Genomic DNA, 24,128 nt, shown 5'->3' with positions numbered 1-24,128 from the left:
AATGGATTAAGAAGATAATCCTGAAATTCTCTGCAGCATCTTTATCTGTTTATTAGTGCTAAGCTACTAGCTAAGAAAACCTTAAGAAAGAGAGGGACCTCAAATACCTCTTTTGAGAAGCCAGATCATGCAAACAGGCCTATTCTGATGAAAGTAAGATATATACTGTAACTCAAAAAGTAACTCTTCATTTTACTTGACATAAAGTAGTCAAATGAAAGTAAGATATGAAGATAACAAAGTTACAGACCCATGACTTCAAGATTTAATATGATAGCTCTTTATACCATAGCTTGTTAAAGAATATGAAGAGAAAGATAAACACTAAAAGTGGAGAATACGAACTCATCCTGTTGCATATCATCCATGTTGCGGTCAGTGTAGTCCCCTGTCTTATAATCATGCTCCTTAGCTCAAATGGTTATTCATAATTTCATATATCAACTATATAACTTGACTCCGATTAAGCTAACAGATCTCACTCTATTATAAGTTTAATTTATGCTTACAATTGGCTCAGTCGAATCTGAATAACAATCAAAATGTGAATAAACCCGAGCAAAAGAATCAAATTATAGTGGTAAACAACTGGAAACCATAGAATGATATTGTACATTAAAGAAAAACAATCACACAAGTCAATAAACCAATGTATCAGTGTGATTCCAAACAAGGATTGAAATTTCGTACCGAATCGATGTACCGAGCTTTGCTCGATATGGTACAATACGGCGTACCGAGTGGTACGCCAAGGCATACCGAGCGATACGCCTAGAAAAAATATAAAAATTAATTTTAGTATCAAGCGGTACTATATATATATATAAAAGAAGATATAAAATATATATCTTTTATATATATAAAAGATATAAAAATCGATATATAAAGATATAAAGAAGATTACCAAGCAATAGCCTCGTCGTCGTCGCCTCGTCCTTCTTCTCCTCATCGCCTCGTTTGTGACCTTCAACGTCAAGGAGGCGGGGAGAAGAAAGACGACATCAGAAGGTTCTCCGTGCGACAGCAGTGGACAAAGGAGACCGTTCGGAGATGAAGAAGGCCGGGTCTTCGCCACCTTCCTCGCAGTTGCCTCTTCCGTTGCTCTCACCACCACCTCCGCTAATCCCCACGCCTCCAGCTCCTCCTCCAAAGAGGTACGACTTTTCTCGCCGTTACCTCTCAAATCGGGATCATTGAAGGAGGGGGACGCTAGATCGAGATCAAGAAAGGGCGTGGAAGACAAATTCGCACCGAGGTTCGACGGGCTCAGGTTGTTCGAGACGCTGGTGACAACACACCAGTGACTCTGCGGTCCTCTTTCTCGACGCTTCTCACTCTTCTTCGAACGCTCTCTTCTTCCTCGCCTCGCCTCGCTGCAGCCAGGCTGATACCACCCAGTAGCGGGCGGTCCATGTGTCGGTCAGTTAGCAGACCGATACATACAAATATAAAGTGAGAAAAAAAGTTATATGCATATCCTAAAGAGATTTATAAATGAATCACAGATTACTCAACCGAAATAAATGATGCAGGAAGACATGTATGAAGAACCAAGGAGACCTTATTAGAAAGAAAGGTACTGAATGGCATTTAGTTTGACTAGTGCAGCCCTCATTAGGGTTCAATGGCAGGTTTTGACCGACTCCAAATCATAGGGATCTATTGAATCATGACAGAATTTCCAAGCCAAAATGTTTCAGAAAGATATTGCAGCTCAGGCTAGTTTAGATTATTTATGTTCCTGAACCTTCCTATCCATATTGATTCATTCTGGTGCTTGCAGATCAAGTACAAAATAAATCACTCATATGGCGTATTTTTCTCTGGGGATGAATCTTGACCAATGTTCTAATTCCTTAATCCTTAGCAGCACAGAACAGCACAGTGTGGTACGATGTAGAATGAAATTGTCATGTGGAAGTGCCATAAACTACTTTATGAATAATGTGATCACTGATTATGGATTTAGCAAGCTTTACATATGAAACCATGGTATTTTTCAGAAGACCTACATAAACTAGCTCAAGCATCCAAAAGAAATGTCCATATTTGTATAAATTACATATACCTGATGAGTCACTTTTCAGGGTAGGAAACCTATGCTAGTATGAATCCAAATACACAAAAAGAGGGTCAAAGATGGGAAAGAGATGTATTTAGATGGCTCTCCAACGTAAAGATATACTCTTTTTATTTTGAAAGGGAAGCAGAAGGAAAAGATAGATTGATTTCTGCAATTGAGTGACCCCACATGACATACCACCTAGAAGCATGTTGCTAGAAATGGCTGGTGCACAACAAGAAAAGAAAGATAAATTGACTCATAAATACACAAAACAGAAACACATTACCTTGGTCTGCAATTAACCACCTACAAGAATTATCAGCAAAAAGTGCTAGCTTTTCATCTGGAGCAACTCCAACAACCCTTAAGCCTTCAGAAAAGTTCAAAATTTCTTGCTCAAGCTGCCGTGAGAGACATAGAAGCAGATTTGAGAAATTAGATACACTCTTTAGTTCTGACAAACATCTTATGTTTAGAAATTTCCAAATGATTTTACAAGAAATTATTCATATATCAAGTGTTAAATTGTAAGCATGGTTTGCATTATTATTGGTTTATTGACTGGTGTTCTATCAATCAAATCCAAACCAAGATACATGAAACACCTTGATTAGTCCCACATTGGAAGTGGATAAGATTAAGATTGACTTATAAGGGTCTGATGAGTGTATTACTATCAACCAGGGTCTGCCGTACCGGTCCGACAAGTTTTCGGTACGCGGACCGACTGTTACCGGTCCGAGGCACTGTAGCACTGTAGCACTGTACTGACACACTGTAGTAGTGCTACAGTACTCGATACACCCAGGTGTACCGCTCGGTATACCGTATCGTACCGGTACCGAACCCAGGTCGAAATACCGGTACGATACGGTATTGCGAATCTTGCTATCAACTTTAGCTTAAGCATTATAGTCAATAGTTTGAGCCAAACGAAGTTGATAGGTTAGTTAGCCTATCAGGCTTGAGTCATGACAATACAGACAGTGATGTGCTTTCGTCAAAATCTTAAACAATATCTCTAAAATTCTTTTTCCCTCTTTCTCATTTTGATTTTGGTGTAGTACAGTAATTATATAGCAACAAACAAGACCAAGTTCAAACTCTTCTTTATGAGTTCACAGCTGGGTCCTCATTTGACATCCATCCATCTATCCTCTTTGTCTTCTGCAGTGCCATTTTCCTGTATCAGACCATCTTTGCTCACTCTTCTCGTCACATCAGGCCAGTGCCCCCCTCAGACAAGGTAACTTCCCTTTTTTTCTCATTTATTTCTTTCTTCCTGATTTGCATTCGTTGTGGCAGCATGTCATACAATATAAGACACTGAAGGATGGGTAAAAGGAATTCATTGATTCCAAGTATCATAGAGGTGAACCACTGGTCACTGGTGGAAAGGTATCGTGAAGTGTCATGCCAGCACTTATTCATTGACATGCCAAAGCATTTTAATGATATAAACTATACAAATTATTGACTGTTTCACAATATGTGATAGACATGCACCAGCACAAAGTGGAAGTGATTTATAGGGACAATTGTACATCATCATAGTATACTTGGTAAGCACTTGAAAAATGAGGTACTAGACCATTAACTTACCCCAAAACATTGCAAAGACTTAGGTTAATGCAAAGGGCGACTGAAAGGAATATGGATATACAAGCGAATCTAATAGACTGAAAACTAAATTTTGCAACTAATCCATACTACTTATGAAATTGGTACAAACTATCAGTATCAAGCACCAAAAAACTGCTTGTCCAACCTGAAGTTGCCATGAACCACCGTCTCAAGTCAACAGACTCAATCTACAACTCCATTTCTGAATCTCAAATTCAGCACTAAACCCATGAATGATAATGCCATGGGCAAAGATGTCAAAGAACTGATTGTCTAGAAAAACTACTGTTGTTGTCTCATTAGATATAGAGAAATCATAAAATAATAAGGCTTTTTTGCAATCAATAGCTGTGATGCATACACATCAAGCAACTACTAGTTTTTACCTACTAGCTCATGATCATTGGATCAAGAGTTGGTAGTCTTGACTCTTGAGATATCTGTACATTAAGACCCTCCCATCACTTCACCTACACCGATCATGTCAATATAATTCCAGACAAAAGATCACCAGCTCATGATCATTGTCATGAATTGGTAGGATCAAGTTACACTGCTCTGGGATAAAGACCAATTTATCCATGCACACATATGTATATGTGTACCTATATATAAATTCAAGGGTTGTCATTTCATGGTGTCAACATGGCATGATCATGGTTTTGAATATCAACCAGTACGGCAGAGAATGGGTGATATTCACCAATCGAATAGCCCTGCTTATCATAAGTGGATTAGGGTGGTTCAAGCCCGGTATGGACCTTCTATCCCCCAGTATGGGCCTTGTATCAGGCACTCAGGCTTACCACCCAGTATAGACCAGGTAAGGGCCTATACCGGGAGGCATGCTTATCCCCCTAATGTGACTACTCAACTAGCTGTTGGTTGTCATTGGGGGATTGTTAGGTGACTATAAAATATAAATAGTCCCCACAATCCCCTTTCTTCTCCTTACACTCTCTCTCTCTTTCTCACCCTCATTCTCTTTGATATTTCTCTCAAAACACACCTAATTCTCTCTTAACTCCCTTCCAAACTCAATGAAGATTCTTAGGGAGGTTAATCTGCACATTAAAATGATTCAGTCTCAAGATCTGAACAAAGTTCTTTTTAAATCAATGTAAAAAATCCAAACTTAACTCTAAGCCAATTTCATGCAATTAGGTTAGGGCATGTATACCAAAGTTCAGGGCTTCATGTTCAAAATTAAAGCTAAATCCCTGAGGATCAAGTTGATCCATTCAGATCTAGCTTGAATCTAGGCTTAGATTCAAATATATCTTAGCATTGATCCAATTGGGTTCATACTAGAACTTCACAGATGGAGTGTAGATTCCATGCAGTAGATCTTCATGGATCAAGACTCAATTTTATCGAACTAGCCTAGATATTCATGGATTACAATTCTAGTCTTAATTTTTAGTATGATTATGAATTTGTAGATCTGATTATATGTTGTCAACTCTTTTTGCAAAAATGGCCCCAAAAGTAGCCAACTTTCAGTCCAGGATGGTTGCATCTTTGACACCTGGAGCACCGCCATCGCTGTGATTGCAACTATATCAACTATCAAGAGGGGTGGAGATATAAGTCATATAACCCATCTAAGGAAGCATTTGACCGACAAATTTCCCGGCATACAAATTTGCAAAGATATGCCCCAGGAAAACAGAAGAGCCTTCAGCGCATCACTTGATGCCCGAGAAAAACTGCGACTGCAGGAGGCAAATTGGGAGGAACCTGACAAGCATGCTACGGAGTCACAAGTCTATGCTTCCTTGGAACATTAACACATACACAAGCAAGTGATGAGACATCTATCGATCGACTCACAGCATGAGTCATAATTTGATTGTGTATGCGAAGAAAAGGGGAGGAAAAAACACTAAGTTCGGGTTTTTTTATTTTCAACTGATTTTTCAATTTGAAATTTGGTATGTGTTGACGTATCAACACATGATATGCCAGTATGGTTCGGGCTCGTACCGGTCTGGCCCAGGACTGATACAAGTTCGTTACCAAGATTAAATTCCTGGGGCACGTCAGTCATTTTGTATATTCATAAGATGTGTATAACATATGTACACACAAATGGATACATATTTTTGTGTGCATCTTTATGTGTGTAGATATATATTTATATGCATGTTGGGAGTACTAAGATGTGTGGCAGAAAGAAAGAGAAGCAACGAAGAACATGGAGAAGAGAAGAAGAAAAAAAGAGATACAACATATTTCACATCAACAATATCAAGAGCATTTTGAATGACTAATAAGTCAATAAATACCAAACACAAACAAACCGCAACTAGAAATCGACTAAAATCGAATTTAAAGCCAACCCAAAGTCTAATCTCCTCAAAACTACTTATTTGATAAGTGAAATTAATAAATTGCCAACTAAACAATCTAGTATTAAAGATCCAAAACATTTCGAAACTATTTTGGTCAAACATATACCAAACATCATGAATCCACCTTAACAATATTTTGTCATTCCAAATCCACCATGACAGCACCAAAAAGTCCCACGAGAGACTCGATGAATTCAAAACATCTTGAACCATTCTCTTAGATCTCTAATGTGGCATAAATTTATCCTGAAACAATCCTCATATGAAATTTTCCAAAGATCCCTAAAAACTCACAATGTTAACAAATGTCAGTACAGAATTCACAATGGCATTTTTCAGTAGCCCAGGCCCCAGGGGGCTATATCAGAATATGTATTTGTTTCTTTAACATATGTGCACATTTTGCAGATATAAAATACTGTCTATTGACAAGGACAATTTGGATAGATTTCAAATTAGATAATTGTTGCTACATGTTTCAAAAAGATGATGTATTTGTAGTACATTGATAACATCTACCATCCTATAAGTAACTTTATAAGCATCACTTAGTTAACAAACTAACAAAGAGTAACTCAACTGCTTAAACCATCAGAAATCCATAAAAGAACTTTCTAATTGAAAGGAAAATTTTGGCTAAGTGAATAGAAATTGAAACATTTCTTGAGTGATAATACAGTAGTAGATGAGACTAAATTTACACCTGTTTGTAAGTTAACTCTGTAGGTGGCTCGTGATAAGGATCCACAAGAGCAACACGATCACCATATTTTTCTGCTGATGACTTCCAAATATCTGGAATTGCACTCCACTCGTGCAAGGATGGATCATTGGAACTAGAAAGAAAAGAACCTTCTAGATAGGGGCAACACTTCCTTCTTACTAAGCCCTCCAGCTGTTCAGACATGCAAAATAATTGGTCAAATCAAAAATATGTTTCATCTCAAAATTTCAGACATTAACAACTTACAACTCCATGTTGCAGAACCATGTGCAAACTGTCTGCTGGTTTTCATATATATTCTTAGAATCTCAAGTAACACAAGGAAATATTAATGCTCATAACTTGCAATTTAGGAAAAAATATAAGCAAAGATTTGAAAGTTCCACATTTTCTCTTAGAGTGGTTTAACCTAATAAAGTAACAGAAAAGCCCAAAAACTGAGATCTTGATTAGGAAAATGATCTTCAAGAGCTTAATTTACTTTTTGAAAACACATGCAACAGATAGTCACATTTATTGTTTTATTTGATAATATTTGGTTAGAGCTACAGTCATGTAGATAAAACAAACAATATCTAGACAGAAATATATGAATTTATATTTTATGTCAAATTTACAGTTCTCTGAACATTTGCCTTCTATCATATCTGTTGCTTTTCTTAATATGAAGCTTGAGAGCAACAAAATAGGGCAAAAAGTAAAGAATGATATGCAAGATATTGCATATAATCACTGAACTCCTAGAATTCATATTATATGGTCATACAACTTTTCTTCGAGAAGAAATTTTCACAGATCCCTTCTTCATAACTTCTTTTTGCATGTCCATTCCACCAGTGTTCCAATGCCTCATGAGCCAATTATCATGATAGGATCATCATTCCGCTATCAAGGGTCTTCTTTTTTCAAGGAAAAATGTTTCCACAAGGAGACACATCGAGAGAAAAGAAGGAAAAAACAATCAGTGGGAAGATAGAGAAGTAAAGAAGAGGTAGGAAAAGAGGAGAGAGATAGATGGGAACTCAAGAGATATTATTCATAGCTTCTGATTCTTTAAAAGCCTTTAGAGCTTGCAATAGCTTCTATTTATAGTATCTATCTCTTTTCTATCATAAATACAAGATTCCCATGTTAAACTTTCCGAGTACAAGTCCAACCATAAAAATAACTAGTTCTAACTTATAGTACACTAGTAATAGAGTTTTTTTGACAGTGATCTAACTCTAAATATGACTGACTAGGTCCCTCTGAATAGGGTAGTTTGGACTCAGTCTGGTCTTGACTAAAATCTTAACTTAGGAATGTTTTCTTTTGTTTGAGAAAGTGATCTCGAATCACCCAAATCAAATAAAAAGTTCAAGTCATCCTACAAGTAACTTTGTGAGGCTCAGACCAACTTCTTGACCACAGTGGTCCCTCCTATTCTTTTATTTTAATGGAAAATTTGCTTCTTTAATTTAATTCATAATTTGGAACATTGTATATCTATTATTTAAAATGAAACATGGAAATTCTTTGTTCAAAGTGAAAAACATCTTATATATCCTTTAAGAAGAAGAAAATAGCATATATATGATCAATTTTTCCTTTGAACATATTGTCAATATCTAATCTCTAGTTCTCTACTACCAATACTTTGATTTGCATGTCCATCAATAGATAGTTTCCATATAACAGAAAACTAGATCCTAGGATGCTGATGATAACAAAATAACTATAGGCATGGGATAATTGTGTTTGAACATCCCTTTTCCCCCTTTTGTTAACTTTCATTTTTTTTCTCTCAAGGTAGATTCTCAAAGTTGTATATCAGTGTTTGTTTAACATGAACTACATGTTGAAATTTGATACGAACTTGTTAGTTGTTATCAGACTTGAACCTTAGGATCCAATATTAGTAAGAATTGTCATTTCAAGCAGCATATGTTGACATCCGTCAAAAAGGATCATGCTAGCAAGGCATCAGCATTTGCCAAGCCGATTTGTGCCGATGTATGGCTAGACTACCTTTTGGGGCACATGGCTACCGTCACAGTACAAAGTAGTACCAAGCCATAAGTCTATCAATATACCCCCATGGCTAATGGGAGATTAATAATCAATTAAGTTTAGCATCAACTGACAAGACCCATTAACATATTGGCAGGACAGGAAAATAGTAAGCCAATTTGCTAATCCAGCCGAATGAACATGTGGTTTATGCAACCATGACGACTACCTACATTTCCACCAAGCCAAAATGCATGAGGTTAACCAAAACCTGGCTACTATATAATGGACCTCTGATATGGGATCAAAAATCAGATCAGTTTCTCACCACTACAAGAAATCCCATTGGCATATTCCACCTCCATTTTACTTGGCAACTCGAAATGCATGTTTCAACATCTGAGATTTAATGTCTACGTTCTGATCATTGGATTTATTTTTCTTAGGAAATAAGTGACAATAACTTTCTCAGTGGATGATTATGCAGTAACTGCTATCTTAAACCTGACAATGTCCTGTTTATTACATAGCAACGGTCAGAAAGAAAGATAACTAAAAGCTAAAACAGCTCAGCACGTCAAAAGATTCATTAAATTTTCAGAACCTCAAAGAAAACTCATCGTTTCATGGCAAGTGATTCACCTCCAGATGGCAGGCAACCCTATGTCCCCGAAAGCGACAACCCCGCGGACTCCTGCGTCTTCTCGGGAAGAGTCCCTTATCATCCTTGACCTCCTGGCGGAAGCAGTAGAGTTCGGAAGACCACCTACGATCCAGACCGCAAAGGGCGACAGTGGAGCGGAGAGAGACCGCCATCGACCTTACCCCGAGCTGGAAATCCTTCAAGAAGACGGCACGGAGGAAGCGAAAAGATTCCGGTGCGGTGTTGAGAGGAAAACGGAGATCAGATCGGTGAAGGCAATTTCGAAGGAAAACGGAGAAACCGACGTTCTCGATGCATAGAATAAAACGAAGCTGTGAGTTTTCTCGAACAGTAGATGGGGCAGACGGTCGGACCAATGTATCTGCCAAACCAAAGAAGAGGGTCCGAAATTTAAAAGGCATTTGGTTAATTTAATTAGTAAAAACTTTTAAATCTCGTCTTCGTCATTTATTTTTATCAAAAAAATATTATATTTTTATATTAAAGTTTATATTTTTATAAAACTTAAATATATCAATTTTTAATATTTATTTGACTATGGGCGTGATGGTATTGAAACTCTGCGTACCATTAATATCCTTCAAAAATATTTATGAATTTTTTAAGTTGAATGATATATATATATATATATATATATATATATATATATACACTACGCTAAATGATAAATATACTATTTCAAAATATAGACGCATAAATTCTAATATAAAAATATGTATGAAAACCGTTGACGCCCATGGCGTGTTACTTTAAGTCGGGTTCCCAACTACCCGTGATATTAGTCAAAATAATTAATGTGTGATGGATATAATTTCATGATTAAAAGAGAAATAAATACCTTCTTCGTTTTTTTCCAATTAACTTTTTTTTCCACTGATTAAAAGGTAGTATGCTGAAATTGATCGAAAGAAAATTTAATTATAATAAAATTTCATAAGAGATAATATTGGTGGAAGAAACTATTATAAATATTTATTCTAGACTTTCTGTTCTTGCTTATAAAAAGATAAGACCTCTTAAAGACTTTCATTACTTATAACGATCTCTTATAACGATCTTATAAAGGATAAGAAGAAAATAGAAGTCGTTCACAATACATACATATCACCGTGCATTCTTTCTTTCATGATATCCGAGTTATCCTTTTGATTATCACATTTAAAAGGTATACATAATCTCAAATCTATAATATTTGATTTTAATCTCGACATTAATTTTTTTTGCATAATAATTTTATTTCTTAAATTATTATGAATCACTTCATCCTTCTTCGAGAGCAAACTTTCATATAATTGTAATTATCTCGAGGAGGGGACTCAGTTAGGTTCTTCAAACGAAGAGGAATGTTGATAATTAAAAGAGTTAACACCAAACAAGCACTACAAATCCCCTGCTCCCAACAACTCAGGCTTAGGAACGTAAATAGAAATTACCTTTCAGAGTTATCATATTAATAATACAGATATTTGGTCAGTGTATTATTGCATAATTGATGGATCTTAGAGAAAGTAAGAAAAGAAAAATGAGATGGAATTTAGTTTGAAATGAAATGGTTGAAAGAATAAAATATGACCCTCAAAATGCATATTGCACTGCAAATTGCATGTTAGTTTGACTTGTTGATAGTGTTCCTTCTCCTTACTTTGTCAAACTTGGGTATTTGCAAGATCCATAACCTGCAAAAATCACCACCAAGTCATTCTAACCAGCCAATATATATCAAGTTAGCAAAATAATGAGTGTTAAATAGAAAATTCACTCTAAGCATCAGGGTTGGACTTTTGGTGAACAGGTTATGGGCAACAGAAGGTGTAGGCATTCCAGTGCAAGACGTGGGCTTACTCGGGTCGGCCTTGGTCTGCACGGCGAGCCCGTCGAAGAAGCACGTCCCGCCCGCCTGCCGAAACTGTTGCCAGTACGAGTTGAACGCGTAGCTCGCGTGCGTCACCAGCGTGTTGGGCTGGTAGCACGGGCCGCCCGGCCGGATGGCGTCGCACGTGCCGGTTCCCTGCCCGCACGCGTACGCCAGCGCCGCCCCCACCGCCGTCGTGTTCGCCGCCGCCTTTCCCTCGGCGTCTAACACGCACCAGATCTTCCCCATGTACGGCACGTCGTTCTCCGGCGGCGGAAGCGGTGGGTACGACTCCAACGGCCGCCGCCCGCTGAGGTCCACCTCGTACACCTGCTTCCCGTCGGGGGACAGCAGGCCCCAGTGACGCTCCGTCCCTGGCCCCGGCTTCCGGTCCTCGTTGTACAGCGAGAAGACGAACACCGGCATCGCTGCTCCCGGCCGCGCCGGCGTCCCCGCCGCCGGCCGCACCGCCATCCGCCGGGCGAGGTTCCGGTTGTAGGTGGCCGCATTGTGGACGTTGGCCCCGATCTGGTCCAGGTCTCCGGCGTTCGGCCAACCCGTCTCCGCCACGGCGATCGGGACGCCTCTGAACCCTAGCCGGCGCATCGCCGCCACCACCGCGTCGAACATCTGGTCCAACAGATTGGTGTAGGTCAGGTTGCTCCCCGGATCGATGTAGCTCAAGGACGAGTTGGCGGCGAAGAGGGCGTAGTCGAGGCGGATGGAGGACGGGTTCGAGGCCCAGGCGAGGTACGGGTACGCGTCGACGAAGTAGTAGGAGCGAGTCCTGCTGAGGAAGTCGAGGAGGGGGCGCATCACAGGCCCGGCGATGTCGGCGCGGAAGGCGCCAGCAGAGGGCGGGAAGGAGGTCGCGAGGGCGTCCATGGCGAGGGTCGTGCCGACCTTCACGTCGCAGACGGAGCGGGCGCGGAGGGCGCGGTGGATGTTGGCCATGGCGGGGACGAGGAAGGGCCAGGTGGAGTTGGCGAGAGAGGCGTCGGAAAGGATCTCGTTGCCAACGAGGAGGTATCGGACGCGGACGGCAGGGTAGAAGGGCGCGAGGTTGTCGGCCACCCAAGCGTCGGCGAGCGAAGCGTTAGCGCCCAGGGAGGGGACGATCTCGTTGGGCACCATGATTGAGACGCGAAGGCCAGTGCCGGCAAGGGCGCGGAGGATGGCCGGGTTCGCGTCGTAGATCTTCACGGCGCCGGCGCCAAGAGACTGGAGGAGGGCAACGGAACGGGCGGCGGAGGGGAGGTCGTCACCCAGGGTGCCATAGTTAACGCCCAGCCTCGTAAAGCTCCCACCTTTGACTGCCATAGACGCGAACAGAGCGTCACAAAGCCCTGAAAACAGATACAAAGTGCAGTAGAACAGAACATTTCGACATGGGAATTAAGAGGTGCTAACCCGGGGGGGAGGAGAAGCAGAGCAAGAGGAGAAGGAGAAGGAGGATCATTAGCACGGTGAGGTGCAGAAACGACAGTTTCTCCTCCGTGGAAGAGAACAATTGCACCACACGAGCTACAGTGAGAGAGAGAGAGAGAGAGAAGCGTGAAACCTGTAGTTCAAGCTTTGTACATAGTGGCAGGGGTGGTGTGAACATATAATATATAGCTTTCTTCCCCAACTCTCCAAAAGATGGGACACGCTCTTGGGACTGCCACAGACATACTCACACGCAAAAGAATGCGCCATCGTCTCACCCTCTCAGTTTGACTTGGCTTCAGTTGAATGGGTACCATGCGACTTGATCTTTGGGCAACAAGAGATGAGGTTTCTCACATATTCTATTTTCTTTAATTATTCCATTAATAATTAATCTAACATTAATAATAAATCATAAGTTGCCCAACCATAAACCTAAAATCCACCAACAGCTTAACGTAAGTGATATTATTACATTGTGAATCCTGCATTGGTTCCCCAAAGTGGTTGACCTCTGTGTGAACATTTAACAAACAGCTTATGGGCAATAATAGTGTGAGATATTTCTTTAGGAAGGAGGCATTCAGGGTAGAAGCATCGTTTCATCCGATCGTCATGTTGATGAGAAACTATGGTTGGACCATCACCATGCGTGAAAGCAATCGATTCCATCTCGGTCTTCGTTTTTGTTGGACTTGACGTCGCAAGAAAAGAATTGATCTGAGGGTTCGGTGTGATATAAGATACTAAGAGTCTGTGTCAGCCAGAATGTTCAAAGCCAGGCATAACATCTGCTAGCAATGTCAACTTCCTGTTGTGCGATCAGCAAATGGATAAGGAGTGCTCAGCATGATGATGCAGACTACTTGCAGATTTCCAAGTGCTACAGATTCTTCTCGCTTAAATCTCATGTTCAAAGACCCGAAGCAACTACGTCTCACCTCTTCTTCCATTGGTAATAATGGCGGTCGCGTTGCTGCTCAATAGCTTAATCTCGTTGTCCAACGTAGTCTCTCTTCTTCTCTTCAAAGGGGTAGCCGTGCTCGTGTTGCTGCTGCTTTGGGTGCTCAAAGTCCCTGGCTATGTCATCTGCTGCTTCCTTTGCCACACCAGGCAAAGTGTGATAGAGCTGCTTCAGTTGGCCATCAAGCTTGCGAGGGACTGGCTCGCGTCCGCCGCCGCCGCGAGTGGTGGCGTGGAAATCGCCATGCCGTCCGTGTCCTGGAACGGCACCATCGCGCGTGTGAAGGATCACATGGAGACGGTGGCGAAAGCGATCGACTACTTGTCGGTCGTGAAGGCGGTCTTCGAGATGGCTTCGGGCATGGCCAAGAATTTGATGGATGCCGTCAAGCTCGTCGCCCAGTTTGCGCCCCAGAGATGATCGCCTGCGACGCCACGGCGCTCCTTCTCTCGTTCAAAGACGTCGAACACCTGTGTCGCAGTCTCGCCGGTAAGTGTGCAGCAATACATTATCGATCGATCCTTTGTTCTCATACTATTTACATGCCTTTGTTAGATCCCATAATAATAATAATAATAATAATAATATTATTATTATTATTATTATTATTATTATTATTATTATTATTATTATTATTATTATTATTATTATTATTATTATTATTATACGTTCATCAGATATAAAACAAATCACTCATTTATTGCATAGCAAATATTTTTGAATTATTAAAGCTTATATGTTTAGATTATGAGGAATTTAAATATAAAAAGATTTGTGAACTAATAAAAAAATTATAAAAATTAAAATTTAATTATTATATGCATATTCATGTATTTTTAGATTTTAGTAGGATGAGTGTGGCAAAATATTCGATTGTCTCTTGGGATGATATAAAAAACTTGATTTTTCTACATAAACTTAGATAATAAGTCTCGAATCACATAAATTTTATTCCACCTTTGCCACGTCAACTTTTTATATTTTATAAAAGGTGATTTATCATTTGGATCAATTCAATAGGTATAATTTTCATGTAAAAGGTTTACACTGTAAATTATAATATTTCATTAAATATTATATCAAACTCACTTACTAAATATATTTTTTGAATGTGTCAATTGATTTAGTTAGTAAAACCTTAACGGTTTATCGCAAAGTGTAGAGCTTATGTTATACCACTTATCATTTACAAATAAAAATAAATAAATAAATAAATAAATAAATAAATAAGCTTATAGTGTCTTTAACACTTCCACCAAAATAATATACTTGAGGCAAATAAACTCCAAAACCTAATAGAAATCCACTATCTCCAAAAATAAGATTTTAAATAGATACCCTTATTGGTTTATGCAAAAAAAAAAAAAACTAAATATAGAGAAATTTGTACTATTTTTTAAAAGACTTATAATAATTCACACCTCTACCAAAACAATGTAAATTGGGTAAATAGACTCAAAACTCAATGGAAACTACTTCATATATAAAAAATAAAATAAGGTCTCGAGTTAGTATCATTACTGGTTTAGAAATGATCAAATATAAAAACTCTTAAGATAGTTATAATATTTGTGATATCTTCATCAATAAATCTATTAAAAAATAATATAATTGAAAATTAGATTGATTCATTTTATAGTTTATCCCATTAATCGATCCACAATATGTATCCGATAACTAAAAGTTAATATGTAAAAGAAATCAGTCTAGCTGAGATAATAATATTGAGGTGGATTGTAAATTTTCTAGAAGAGATGGAAAATATTTTCAGTTGCCAACAATTAGGTATAACAACTAAAGATGATATCAATTTTTTTGTCCAATAAGATAAAACAATTATCAACAATCATCAATATTATAAAGAAAATCTAGCATATGAAATATATATATATTAAAAATCCTTTGTTTAATTAAAGGTCATCATGGCAATTGGAAACAGAGTTGTTAGGGAAAAAAAAAGAGCAACATGAGGGGATTTGCTTACTCTAGCAGAATTGGCAATGACATATGACATGATGTTCACATTCCTATTAATAAGGGAGAGGTTTGGTACTTTATGTGGTTGTTCAAAAAATAAGGATATCACTTGTTCCAGATAACATGATGTTCCATTGAGCATCAAATTTAATCCACAAGGCCTGCAAGCTATCTATCTTTTTGGCTCTTTTTAAAGCTTCCATGACTGCAATGCACTCTTTTCTTTAATATTTCTGCCTTGAGAAGGTATACTTCTTGTAGCTACAGCTATAAAGTGATGATGTACTGAGGATATATCCAAAAGGATACAAGTTTGTAATATCAAAAATCTTATTCTGTATTGGGTTTGATTAGTGTCAAACATAAAGTTATATGTCATGATGGTCACTTTACACTATTACGATTAAGCAATAGAAGTCAGAATGAAATATCAATTAAACTCCTTATTTTTCTTGTTTTTACATCTTCATCTTATCCCTCGAATAATAAATAGTCATAGAGCTGGCAAGAGAAGAGTTTAAAATTATAGCAGTACTAATCGTTAGATTACGTGGTCCTTTATAATTAGATATGATATATAATAAAATTAATTAGATTTTAATGATAGGATTTCTTAGGAGATGTACTTGATGGGAGGAACTCTCCTAATAATTTATCTTAGATCATCTGCTCTCGCGTATAAATAAACATGACCTCTAAGTACTAAATTATGCATGTCAAAAAGGACGCAGTTGAGATATTACGGTTTCTCTCTCAACATCCCTAAACCATCGATAATAATGATTATATTAAAAGATAGGAAGAGATAATGAATGTCTAGTTCTCCTTCCATATTGATGTTACTGTGATATTTGGATCTAAAGGATATTGTTCTCCTTCCATATTGATGTGATCTAAGGGATATTGTTCTCCTTCCATATTGATGTTACTGTGATATTTGGATCTAAGGGACAATATCTTTACATATCAGATTGAGATCTTTTTCAGATGACATCGAAATGTATGCATCGTATATCCAATCTAATGTTATTTAATTTCAATCTAAAGTTTTTCGCATAACTTATAGCATATTACATATTTTATGTTTACACTAACTAATTATTGATAATTATAAACAAAAATATATTCAAAGAAAATATACCGAGAAAAGTTTACAAATAAGATAAATATTCTATTTAGAGTGTAATAATTTACTTTAGAAAAAAACATAGGTTGGTAAACTATTCCAAAGCAATTTCCACTAATGCCGGTGTAAAACCACTTTTAATTACTCAAATTTAGACAAATCTTTTGTATTAATTAATCATGATATTTTTAATTTGTATTTGGATGAACGAGATAAACCGATTAATTATTGGTTCACGTTGATTTACAATATTGGATCCTCTTACTAAATCAAAACGAGGAAGAAAAGAGGGTCATAATTGACCTAACAAATTGAAATTGTTTTCGACATGGAAGACTCATCGTTCCAACACAACACACGCTGCTACGCATGTCGAGCAACAGTTCCGCTGTGTTCCGTCGATCGAGCGGTGGAGCACATGGGTTGTCGTGAACACAGCTTTCATTGATGTCTCCGTAGCCAAGAAAAGGAGGAAGAATTCATCTTTAACGACCTCAATTAATATGCATCTTTCATTGGTGTTCGTTTGTATCATGGCATCGAAGACGATTTAGTAAATGATGTCCTCGTCAACGCTCATGACTTCAATTTTGATCATTCATTATTGATGCGAACCATTCGATGCTCAAATTAAATTTAGATAATTAATTCTCTATTAAAAGAAAAGATTGAAAGAATATCTCATTTTGTATCTCAACGGTTCTTATAAGAAAAAAAACTAATAATTTTGAAGTGATTAATCGTTCAATTTGCTAAACTATTTTTGTAAGGTTCAAAGATATTGTTTGTGTTAGAAAAGAGATAAAAAAGTAATTACTGAAGATGCGAAAAATCTTGATTGTAATCACATATCCGTACAACAGATTAGAGGATTTCCCTCAACAAGAGGCTTCGTGAGTGAGTCGACTAATTAATCAGCCGAATGGACATGAGAAACTCATAGTTGATGGCAGACAACTTGATCTCGTACAAAATGAAAGTCGATAACAATATGTTTCATGCGGGAGTGGAATACCGAATTAGTGCACAGATAAGTAGCTCCGATATTATCAAAATATATTGTAGGAGTAGAGTTGATGTTGAGTTCTTTGAGTAGATTTGTGACCCAATTGAATTCTGTAGTGTAGTGGCGATGACACGATATTCAGCTTCAGTTGTAGACCATGGGACTGTCTTTTACTTCCTAGAACTCAAACTGATTGGATTAGCACCAATGATGACAATATACCCCAATGTGGATGTTCGATCATCAAAATTGCATGCCCAATCACCATCGATAAAGGCATGAAGCTGAAGTGGAGAGTATTTACGAAGAAAGACACTCTGATTGAGAGTCTCCTTAAGATATCGTAGGACTCGTTTGACCGAAAACGAATACAAAGTAGACGACCTCTGCAGTAGAGGAAGTAAGTCAACACTAGTTCTTCCGACTTCCACACCGACACATAGAGGAGCAATAGAAGGCTTCGACAGTACATCCGCAAGGAAGAATACTCTAATACCATATTAGAAAAAGTAATTATCGAAGAATATTCACATGTTCATTTCCTATTTACAAGTTAGGAGGCACAATAGATTAGCGGATTCTCAATAAAATAAAAAATATTCTGATATAGTTGAAGAAATTATCTGCTATCAGATAAGATGGATACAAAGTCTCAAACTTGTTTTATTGACCTCATTCACAAAACAATTTGTATCATTATTTAATTCCTCCTAACACTAGCAAAAAAATTCCTTCTTATGGTTTGGGCTTGTAGATTAGTATTATCACCGTGGAAGTATAATGTTCTTGGCAGCAGAAGAAAACTAGAGCAGCAAGAATATCCTAGATTTCAGCATCAGTCAAATCACTGGAGTCATCTCATATTGATTTCCATTGTCTGAAGGTAAAAAAAAATCAGCTTGTGGAACATTCCAAGCCATCATCTTCTTTCATTCATTCTGCCTTCATAGCTTATGATCAAGTGGCGGTATGAGAGTCTTAAATCTTAACATAGTAGAAAAGTTGCCTTGCTTTGTTTGATGATTTCTGAGGGGGTTTTGGAGACCTAAACATAAGGAATGTTGCAGTCTATGCCAAATCTATCAGCATATCTGTGCATCTGAATGAAAAAAATCCTTCCATCTAAGTTTAGATGCCACTCCAGAAATGTTTCTCACAGCTCATATGGATCTACCATCCATAGTGAAAACATGCATTGACTTTGCTCAGACAAGATGAATCAAGTTCCTTTGAAGGCCAATCCAAAGATGAAAAGAAGACAGACACAGTATCGGTATGCAAATTTTCTAGATGAAGTAAACTGTATGAATTTACATCAAACAGCAAAATCTCTTCTTCTTCTTCATCTTCTTCAGCTATCACAACAGAGTACTTGAGGAGGAAAGGACACAAGGAAAGAGAAACCATGACAGCACCCTTGTTCGGTGTTGGCTGCTCCTCCTCCCCTCTGTTTCCCCTCTCCACCATCATCATCTTTATTGCTACTATTAATTTATAGTAATGATGAAGATTAATCTGTAATTAACCAACAATATAATAATACACGGTCACGTATGATGATTGCGTCAGGCCGACGCTGCCGCTCCCTCCTCCTCCTCCTCCTCTCCGGCGATCTTGCGCTTCCTGTTGATCCTCTTGGTGGTCTCCACACCGTAGTACTCGACGTACCACTTCACGAACTTCTTCAGCCCGGTGGCGAGGTCGGTGGTCGGCCGATACCCGAAGTCCCTCTCCGCCAAGCTGACGTTGGCGTGCGTGAAGGGCACGTCGCCGTTCTGCGGCAACGTGACGACGTTCTTCTTGGCTTTCTTCCGTAGCAGGTCCTCCAAGATGCTTACCATCTTGGCCACTGGAACAGGGGAGGTGTTACCGAGGTTGTATATCCGCAGTTGCGCGGGGCCCCGCTTCTTGCCGCCGCCGGCGACGCCCGTGCTCTTCTTGGCGGTGTCGAGGGCGCCGAGGCAGCCCTTGACGACGTCCTCGATGAATGTGAAGTCGCGCTGCACGGCGGTGCCGTCGGGCATCCGGAAGAGGGTGATGGGCTTACCGGAGAGGATGCTCTTGGTGAAGGAGAAGTAGGCCATGTCGGGGCGGCCCCAGGGGCCGTAGACGGTGAAGAAGCGGAGGCCGGTGATGGAGAGGCCATAGATGTGGTTGTAGGTATGGGCGATGGCCTCGCCAGCCTTCTTGGTGGCGGCGTAGAGGGATGCGGGGCGATCGGTCTGGTGGAGCTCGGAGAAGGGGGCCTCGGTGTTGAGGCCATAGACAGAGGAGGAAGACGCCCACACGATCGAGGGCTGGGGGTCGGCGTGCTTGGCGGCGGTCTCGAAGAGAGAGACGAGGCCGGCGACGTTGGAGGCCACGTACGACTGGGGATTGCGTGTGGCGTAGCGGACGCCGGCCTGGGCAGCCAGGTGGAGGACGTGGGAGAAGGGGACGACGTCGAACAGCTTGGCGAGGAGGGCGACGTTGTTGATGTCGGCGTCAAGGACGAGCACGCCGTGGCGGGCAAGGAGGACCTGGCGGGAGCGCTTGAGGGCGGGATCGTAGTAGGCGTTGAAGTTATCGACACCGACCACGCCATCGCCACGCCGCTTCAGCGCTAGCGAGCAGTGGGTGCCGACGAAGCCGGCAGCGCCGGTGACAAGGACGGAGAGGCCGTCGGCTCGGCGTGGAGTGGCAGAGCGGCGGACGTCCTGCTCCCAGGCGGCAGAGGATGAGGAGAGGAGGCTGCGGTGGTTCGAGTGAGGGGAGGAGTAGTAGTGGGAGCCGGAGAAGAGTAGAGGTGGGCTGTGGAGGAGGAAGAGGAAGATAAGGAGAAGAGCAGCAAGGAGGGTGGCGCGGAAGAGGATGTAGGATGAGGCAGCGATGAGCTTGGCGCTGCTGACCCGGCGGCGTAGGTAGCTGTTATAGCGCTCCAGCTTGGACGCCTTGCTTGTGTCCGGCGGAGAAGCCATCTTGTAATATTAATAGCAATGCTGAAGGTGGTGATCCAGCGCTACAAAGATACTGATGATTTCTCTCTCTCTCTCTCTCTCTCTCTCTCTCTCTCTGAGATGGGATTTGCAGATGGAAGAAGGGAGATAGAGAGATATAAAAGAACCAAGTGAGCTGATGAGAGAGTGACTGTCTGTGAGAGAAAGAGAGAGAGAGAGAGAGGTGTCGGTTGGATGCCACTTGCTTTCCTTTTCTTTTCCGCTGCCTTCTTTCTCCTTAGCCTGAGCATTTGCATGTGTAATGATCAACTCCTCCATTATTTACTACTACTATTACCCAACATGGTAAATGATATATATATATATATATATATACAAATATCACACGATATAAACTTGTCATTAAAATGATGGATTCAAATGGATCATTTGGATTCTCTTGACGTGGAATCTGATTGGTCACAACAGGATCTTCCTCAATTCGACATGGCTCAGTCCTACCGTTGATGCGCATATCTTTTACCAATCTTAAAGCTCTGCTCTACCCATCCGACTCAAATTTCGTGCAGGTGAAAGCCACAGGAAGCCTATGGAGATCGCTGCTTCAGTACAACAGCTGAGATGGCAGGGTGTGGCGTGGTCTGGAAGTCACATGCCTCGCCGCGTAGTGCCACCCGCGTGAGTTCCCTGTCCGTTTCGCCATTGCTGTTACTCTGCTTGGAACTCGGAATGCAACGAGAATGACAGTCTTCACCGGACCATCAGAGATGGAGAGGGAGCAGTGTGGCTGGTTACAGTGGATGCCGGCAAACAGACTCTTCGAGAAACAACAGATAGAAGATAGAGAGCAAGCCGAAAGGAGGAGAAGGCGTATCTTTGACTGCAGTTCAACTTTCTTCAGGTCTTTGCTCAGTGGTGAGTGACACTCCAAGTTTCCAGCCACTTCACCGGTGTTGGAATTGGCACTCTCCCAACACAAACCGATGGGACAGTTGCCTTGAGAGGAGAGGCAGCATTTATTGGATTCACTGTCATTGTGTGACTCTCTCGATTGGTTGACATGGACTTGTTAGCCACTGTAGTTTCCTGCCCCTTTCCAAGGGCTTATCAACATGGCCGATTCCACCACCTCACTGCTTCGCATTGAATGTGATTCTCCAAGAAGTCCCCTTCTTCCTTGTTTTGGTGCGTTTTATCTGATTCCATCTGTCTAAAGCATGGCGAGTAAATTACACTCTGCTACGTAAATACTGTACCTGACACACAACAAAACTGATACTGCAGACCTCAAGTGTGAAGGATCAATGATGATAAGACCTAAAGCTAGGAGAAGACAACTTTTTTAGGCTCTGACAGCTCCTGGATATCCTCGTCTGGTCTGCCCATGGCTGCACCAATTCTAAAAATCCTGCAATTGCAGTACAAGGCATCTTTGACACAACCACGTAATCTATCATCTTTCCTGCTTGTCCTGCACAATCAACCCTGCACTTCAATTAATCTCCCTCATAAATTACTTGGCCAGGAAGCAAGTGTTTCAAACCACTCCCAGTTGGTGCCTGATTAATCTTCTGATATATCTGAACAGTTCAGCACCGAAGGCACTAGAAAGCTGAGCATTCTACAGCAGCTTCACTAAATTGGTCTGCAAACCAAAGTTCAGTGGTTTTAATCATGAGTATGATTCAAGAACCTTGCAAGTTACTATCACAGATAAATTACTATTAACATCTAGGTTTGTGTAACCGAGGAAGACATTGTGAATCGAAGGACAGCAAAAAGGGAAGAATCAAAGGAAGTCAGGTGATGCCAAACTACGAGGAGTTGGCATGGGACACACCACCGGATACAGGGGGAAAGGAGGAGACTTGAAGGCATCTTTGTGACCTTGTTTTGTCGGTGGAGAGACGATGGGCTTCGTCGATGCCGACGTGGGAAGTCCACGCTGCCACACATGCGTGCCTCAGATAAGTCGATCAGAGTTGGGACTGTTGCGGTATGCGCGTTGGAGGTGGAAGAAGATGAGGGGTTTGGAAGCCACCGACTGCACATGGCCCTAAAATATCAATTAAAGCGCCACCTCTTCGAAGGCTTTGCCGGCTTGATTGATCGTCCTCAGCTTCGGTTCTTTCCTTCCAAGTTCGGCATTGCAACAGGAACAGATGTTTCGGTGGGAGAACTCGAATTCCCCTCCACCGTGCGCAGGTTGTTAGTCTCACGGTAGGATTTGAAGTATCTCTCTCTTTCCTCCGATCTCTCCGTCTTTTGAGTATACAACAGTTTGACGGCCGGCTTTAGTCCGATTTGTTTTCTTCCTTTGTTTTAGATTTTCTTTTTCTTACCACGTGGCACTATCACGTTGGTCGGATTAGGTTATGAATGATGCCTCTTCGTCGATCAATGTTTTTGTATTTTCTTTCTTTTTTAGGATTTTTTTCAACCGCCCCTCCAATGCCACGTGGTATTATCCCGTTGGTAGAATTAAATTATAAATAAGGCTTTTCCTATCAATGGTTTTGTTATTTATTTTTTTCTTATTTATAAAATTATCTTTCGATAAATTCTCGAAAAATCTCAAAGTTTTACTTCTTTTTTTTTCTATAGAGGGTCTCTTCGTATCGTCGCTTTCGCTCCTCGTTTGTTGTTATCATATCCTTGTTCGTCCGAACTTTTTTTATATAGTGTTGTTACATTTAGCTTTTTGTAATTTCAACTATGCCCCTCTAAGCTTTACACATGTCGTTCTATCGTTGATCGCATCCTCCTTTACATCGTCAATTATTATTATGTCACCTCCCTCCTCCTTTATAATGATGATAGTTGTGATGCCCTTCACTACTTCATCCACTTGTTGCGATGCTCGCTTTCACCTTTTATCATTGTTTAATTATGAGAACAAATTAGCTTGGGAAGGAGGCGTGGGCAATGCTTGATGCAATAGGCCATATGGGAGAGGAGGGAGGGAAAGTCTCATCGTGACTACCTCCTTTCTCTCTATTGTAGAGATCGATGACAAAGATGATGAAGAAGAGGCCGAGCCTTAGCAACACATTGATAACAACGAATAAGAATAAGGGTATAGTAGGCAAGCAAATATAAGGACAACGAAGCGAAAGTAATAACGTAAAAATGAAGGTCAATGTAATATCGTTTCTTAAAAAATAAGAGATACTACGTAAGAATAAATAAATAAAAACTTAGATTTTTTTTTTAAATTGTTCATCATTTAGCAATCGATTGCTTAAATGCCATGTGGCACTATCCCATTGGTTCCATTAGGTTATAAATATGCCTTTCACTTAACCAATGTTTTTTAATTCAAAGAAATAAAAAATGAAGAAAATTGTAAGAAAAATATATTAAAATAAATATTTCACAGATAAATATTAAACTAAAATAGGGATAGAAGACACAACAAAC

At 40.1% G+C, this 24,128-nt stretch overlaps 3 protein-coding genes across 7 annotated transcripts in view; all 3 read right to left on the bottom strand.

The window, feature by feature from the left end:
* LOC103975100 (probable acyl-activating enzyme 16, chloroplastic) overlaps positions 1–9,788 on the bottom strand; it is a 39,897-nt gene extending 30,109 nt beyond the window's left edge. For 2 of the 4 annotated variants that reach the window (XM_065120321.1, XM_065120322.1), the window contains exons 1-3: positions 9,398–9,786; positions 6,746–6,937; positions 2,352–2,466 (exon numbers count right to left, since the gene is read on the bottom strand). In XM_065120321.1, coding sequence (XP_064976393.1) covers positions 2,352–2,466; positions 6,746–6,937; positions 9,398–9,571 — 481 coding nt within the window. In that variant the 5' untranslated portion in view covers positions 9,572–9,786. Of the gene's footprint in view, positions 1–2,351; positions 2,467–6,745; positions 6,938–9,397 lie in introns of those variants that run through there. The other 2 variants (XM_065120323.1, XM_065120324.1) reach the window with 2 other exon arrangements.
* A 1,184-nt stretch (positions 9,789–10,972) lies between these two features.
* On the bottom strand, positions 10,973–14,173 carry LOC135618906 (probable glucan endo-1,3-beta-glucosidase A6). 2 transcript variants are annotated; one of them, XM_065120319.1, is made up of 3 exons: positions 12,682–14,173; positions 11,262–12,584; positions 10,973–11,095 (listed from the first exon to the last, which is right to left on the bottom strand). In XM_065120319.1, the coding sequence occupies exons 1-3, from the start codon at positions 12,875–12,877 to the stop codon at positions 11,058–11,060; spliced, it is 1,557 nt and encodes a 518-aa protein (XP_064976391.1). In that variant the 5' UTR covers positions 12,878–14,173; the 3' UTR covers positions 10,973–11,057. The 2 variants fall into 2 exon arrangements, with proteins under 2 accessions (XP_064976391.1, XP_064976392.1); XM_065120320.1 differs by having other exon boundaries at positions 11,262–14,173.
* A 4,873-nt stretch (positions 14,174–19,046) lies between these two features.
* On the bottom strand, positions 19,047–20,953 carry LOC103993486 (UDP-glucuronate 4-epimerase 6-like). Its single transcript, XM_009413573.3, has one exon. The coding sequence runs from the start codon at positions 20,727–20,729 to the stop codon at positions 19,338–19,340; it is 1,392 nt and encodes a 463-aa protein (XP_009411848.2). The 5' UTR covers positions 20,730–20,953; the 3' UTR covers positions 19,047–19,337.
* Positions 20,954–24,128: the final 3,175 nt, after the last annotated feature.

The sequence above is a fragment of the Musa acuminata genome, chromosome BXJ2-8, assembly GCF_036884655.1.
Source record: "Musa acuminata AAA Group cultivar baxijiao chromosome BXJ2-8, Cavendish_Baxijiao_AAA, whole genome shotgun sequence".
NCBI classification, from domain to species: domain Eukaryota; kingdom Viridiplantae; phylum Streptophyta; class Magnoliopsida; order Zingiberales; family Musaceae; genus Musa; species Musa acuminata.
The sequence above is the reverse complement of the archived record's forward strand: the minus strand, read 5'-3'. Positions and strand labels throughout refer to the sequence as shown.

What these genes read in the sequence shown, in the direction of transcription:
- LOC135618906 (XM_065120319.1), bottom strand. Translation starts at nt 12,877, where the DNA reads ATGTTCACACCACCCCTGCCACTATGTACAAAGCTTGAACTACAGGTT. An exon ending in CTGCTTCTCCTCCCCCCCGG is followed by an intron (nt 12,585 to 12,681) that starts GTTAGCACCTCT and finishes CGTCTATGGCAG; the next exon opens with TCAAAGGTGGGAGCTTTACG. An exon ending in GCAGACCAAGGCCGACCCGA is followed by an intron (nt 11,096 to 11,261) that starts GTAAGCCCACGT and finishes TGATTTTTGCAG; the next exon opens with GTTATGGATCTTGCAAATAC.
- LOC103993486 (XM_009413573.3), bottom strand. Translation starts at nt 20,729, where the DNA reads ATGGCTTCTCCGCCGGACACAAGCAAGGCGTCCAAGCTGGAGCGCTAT.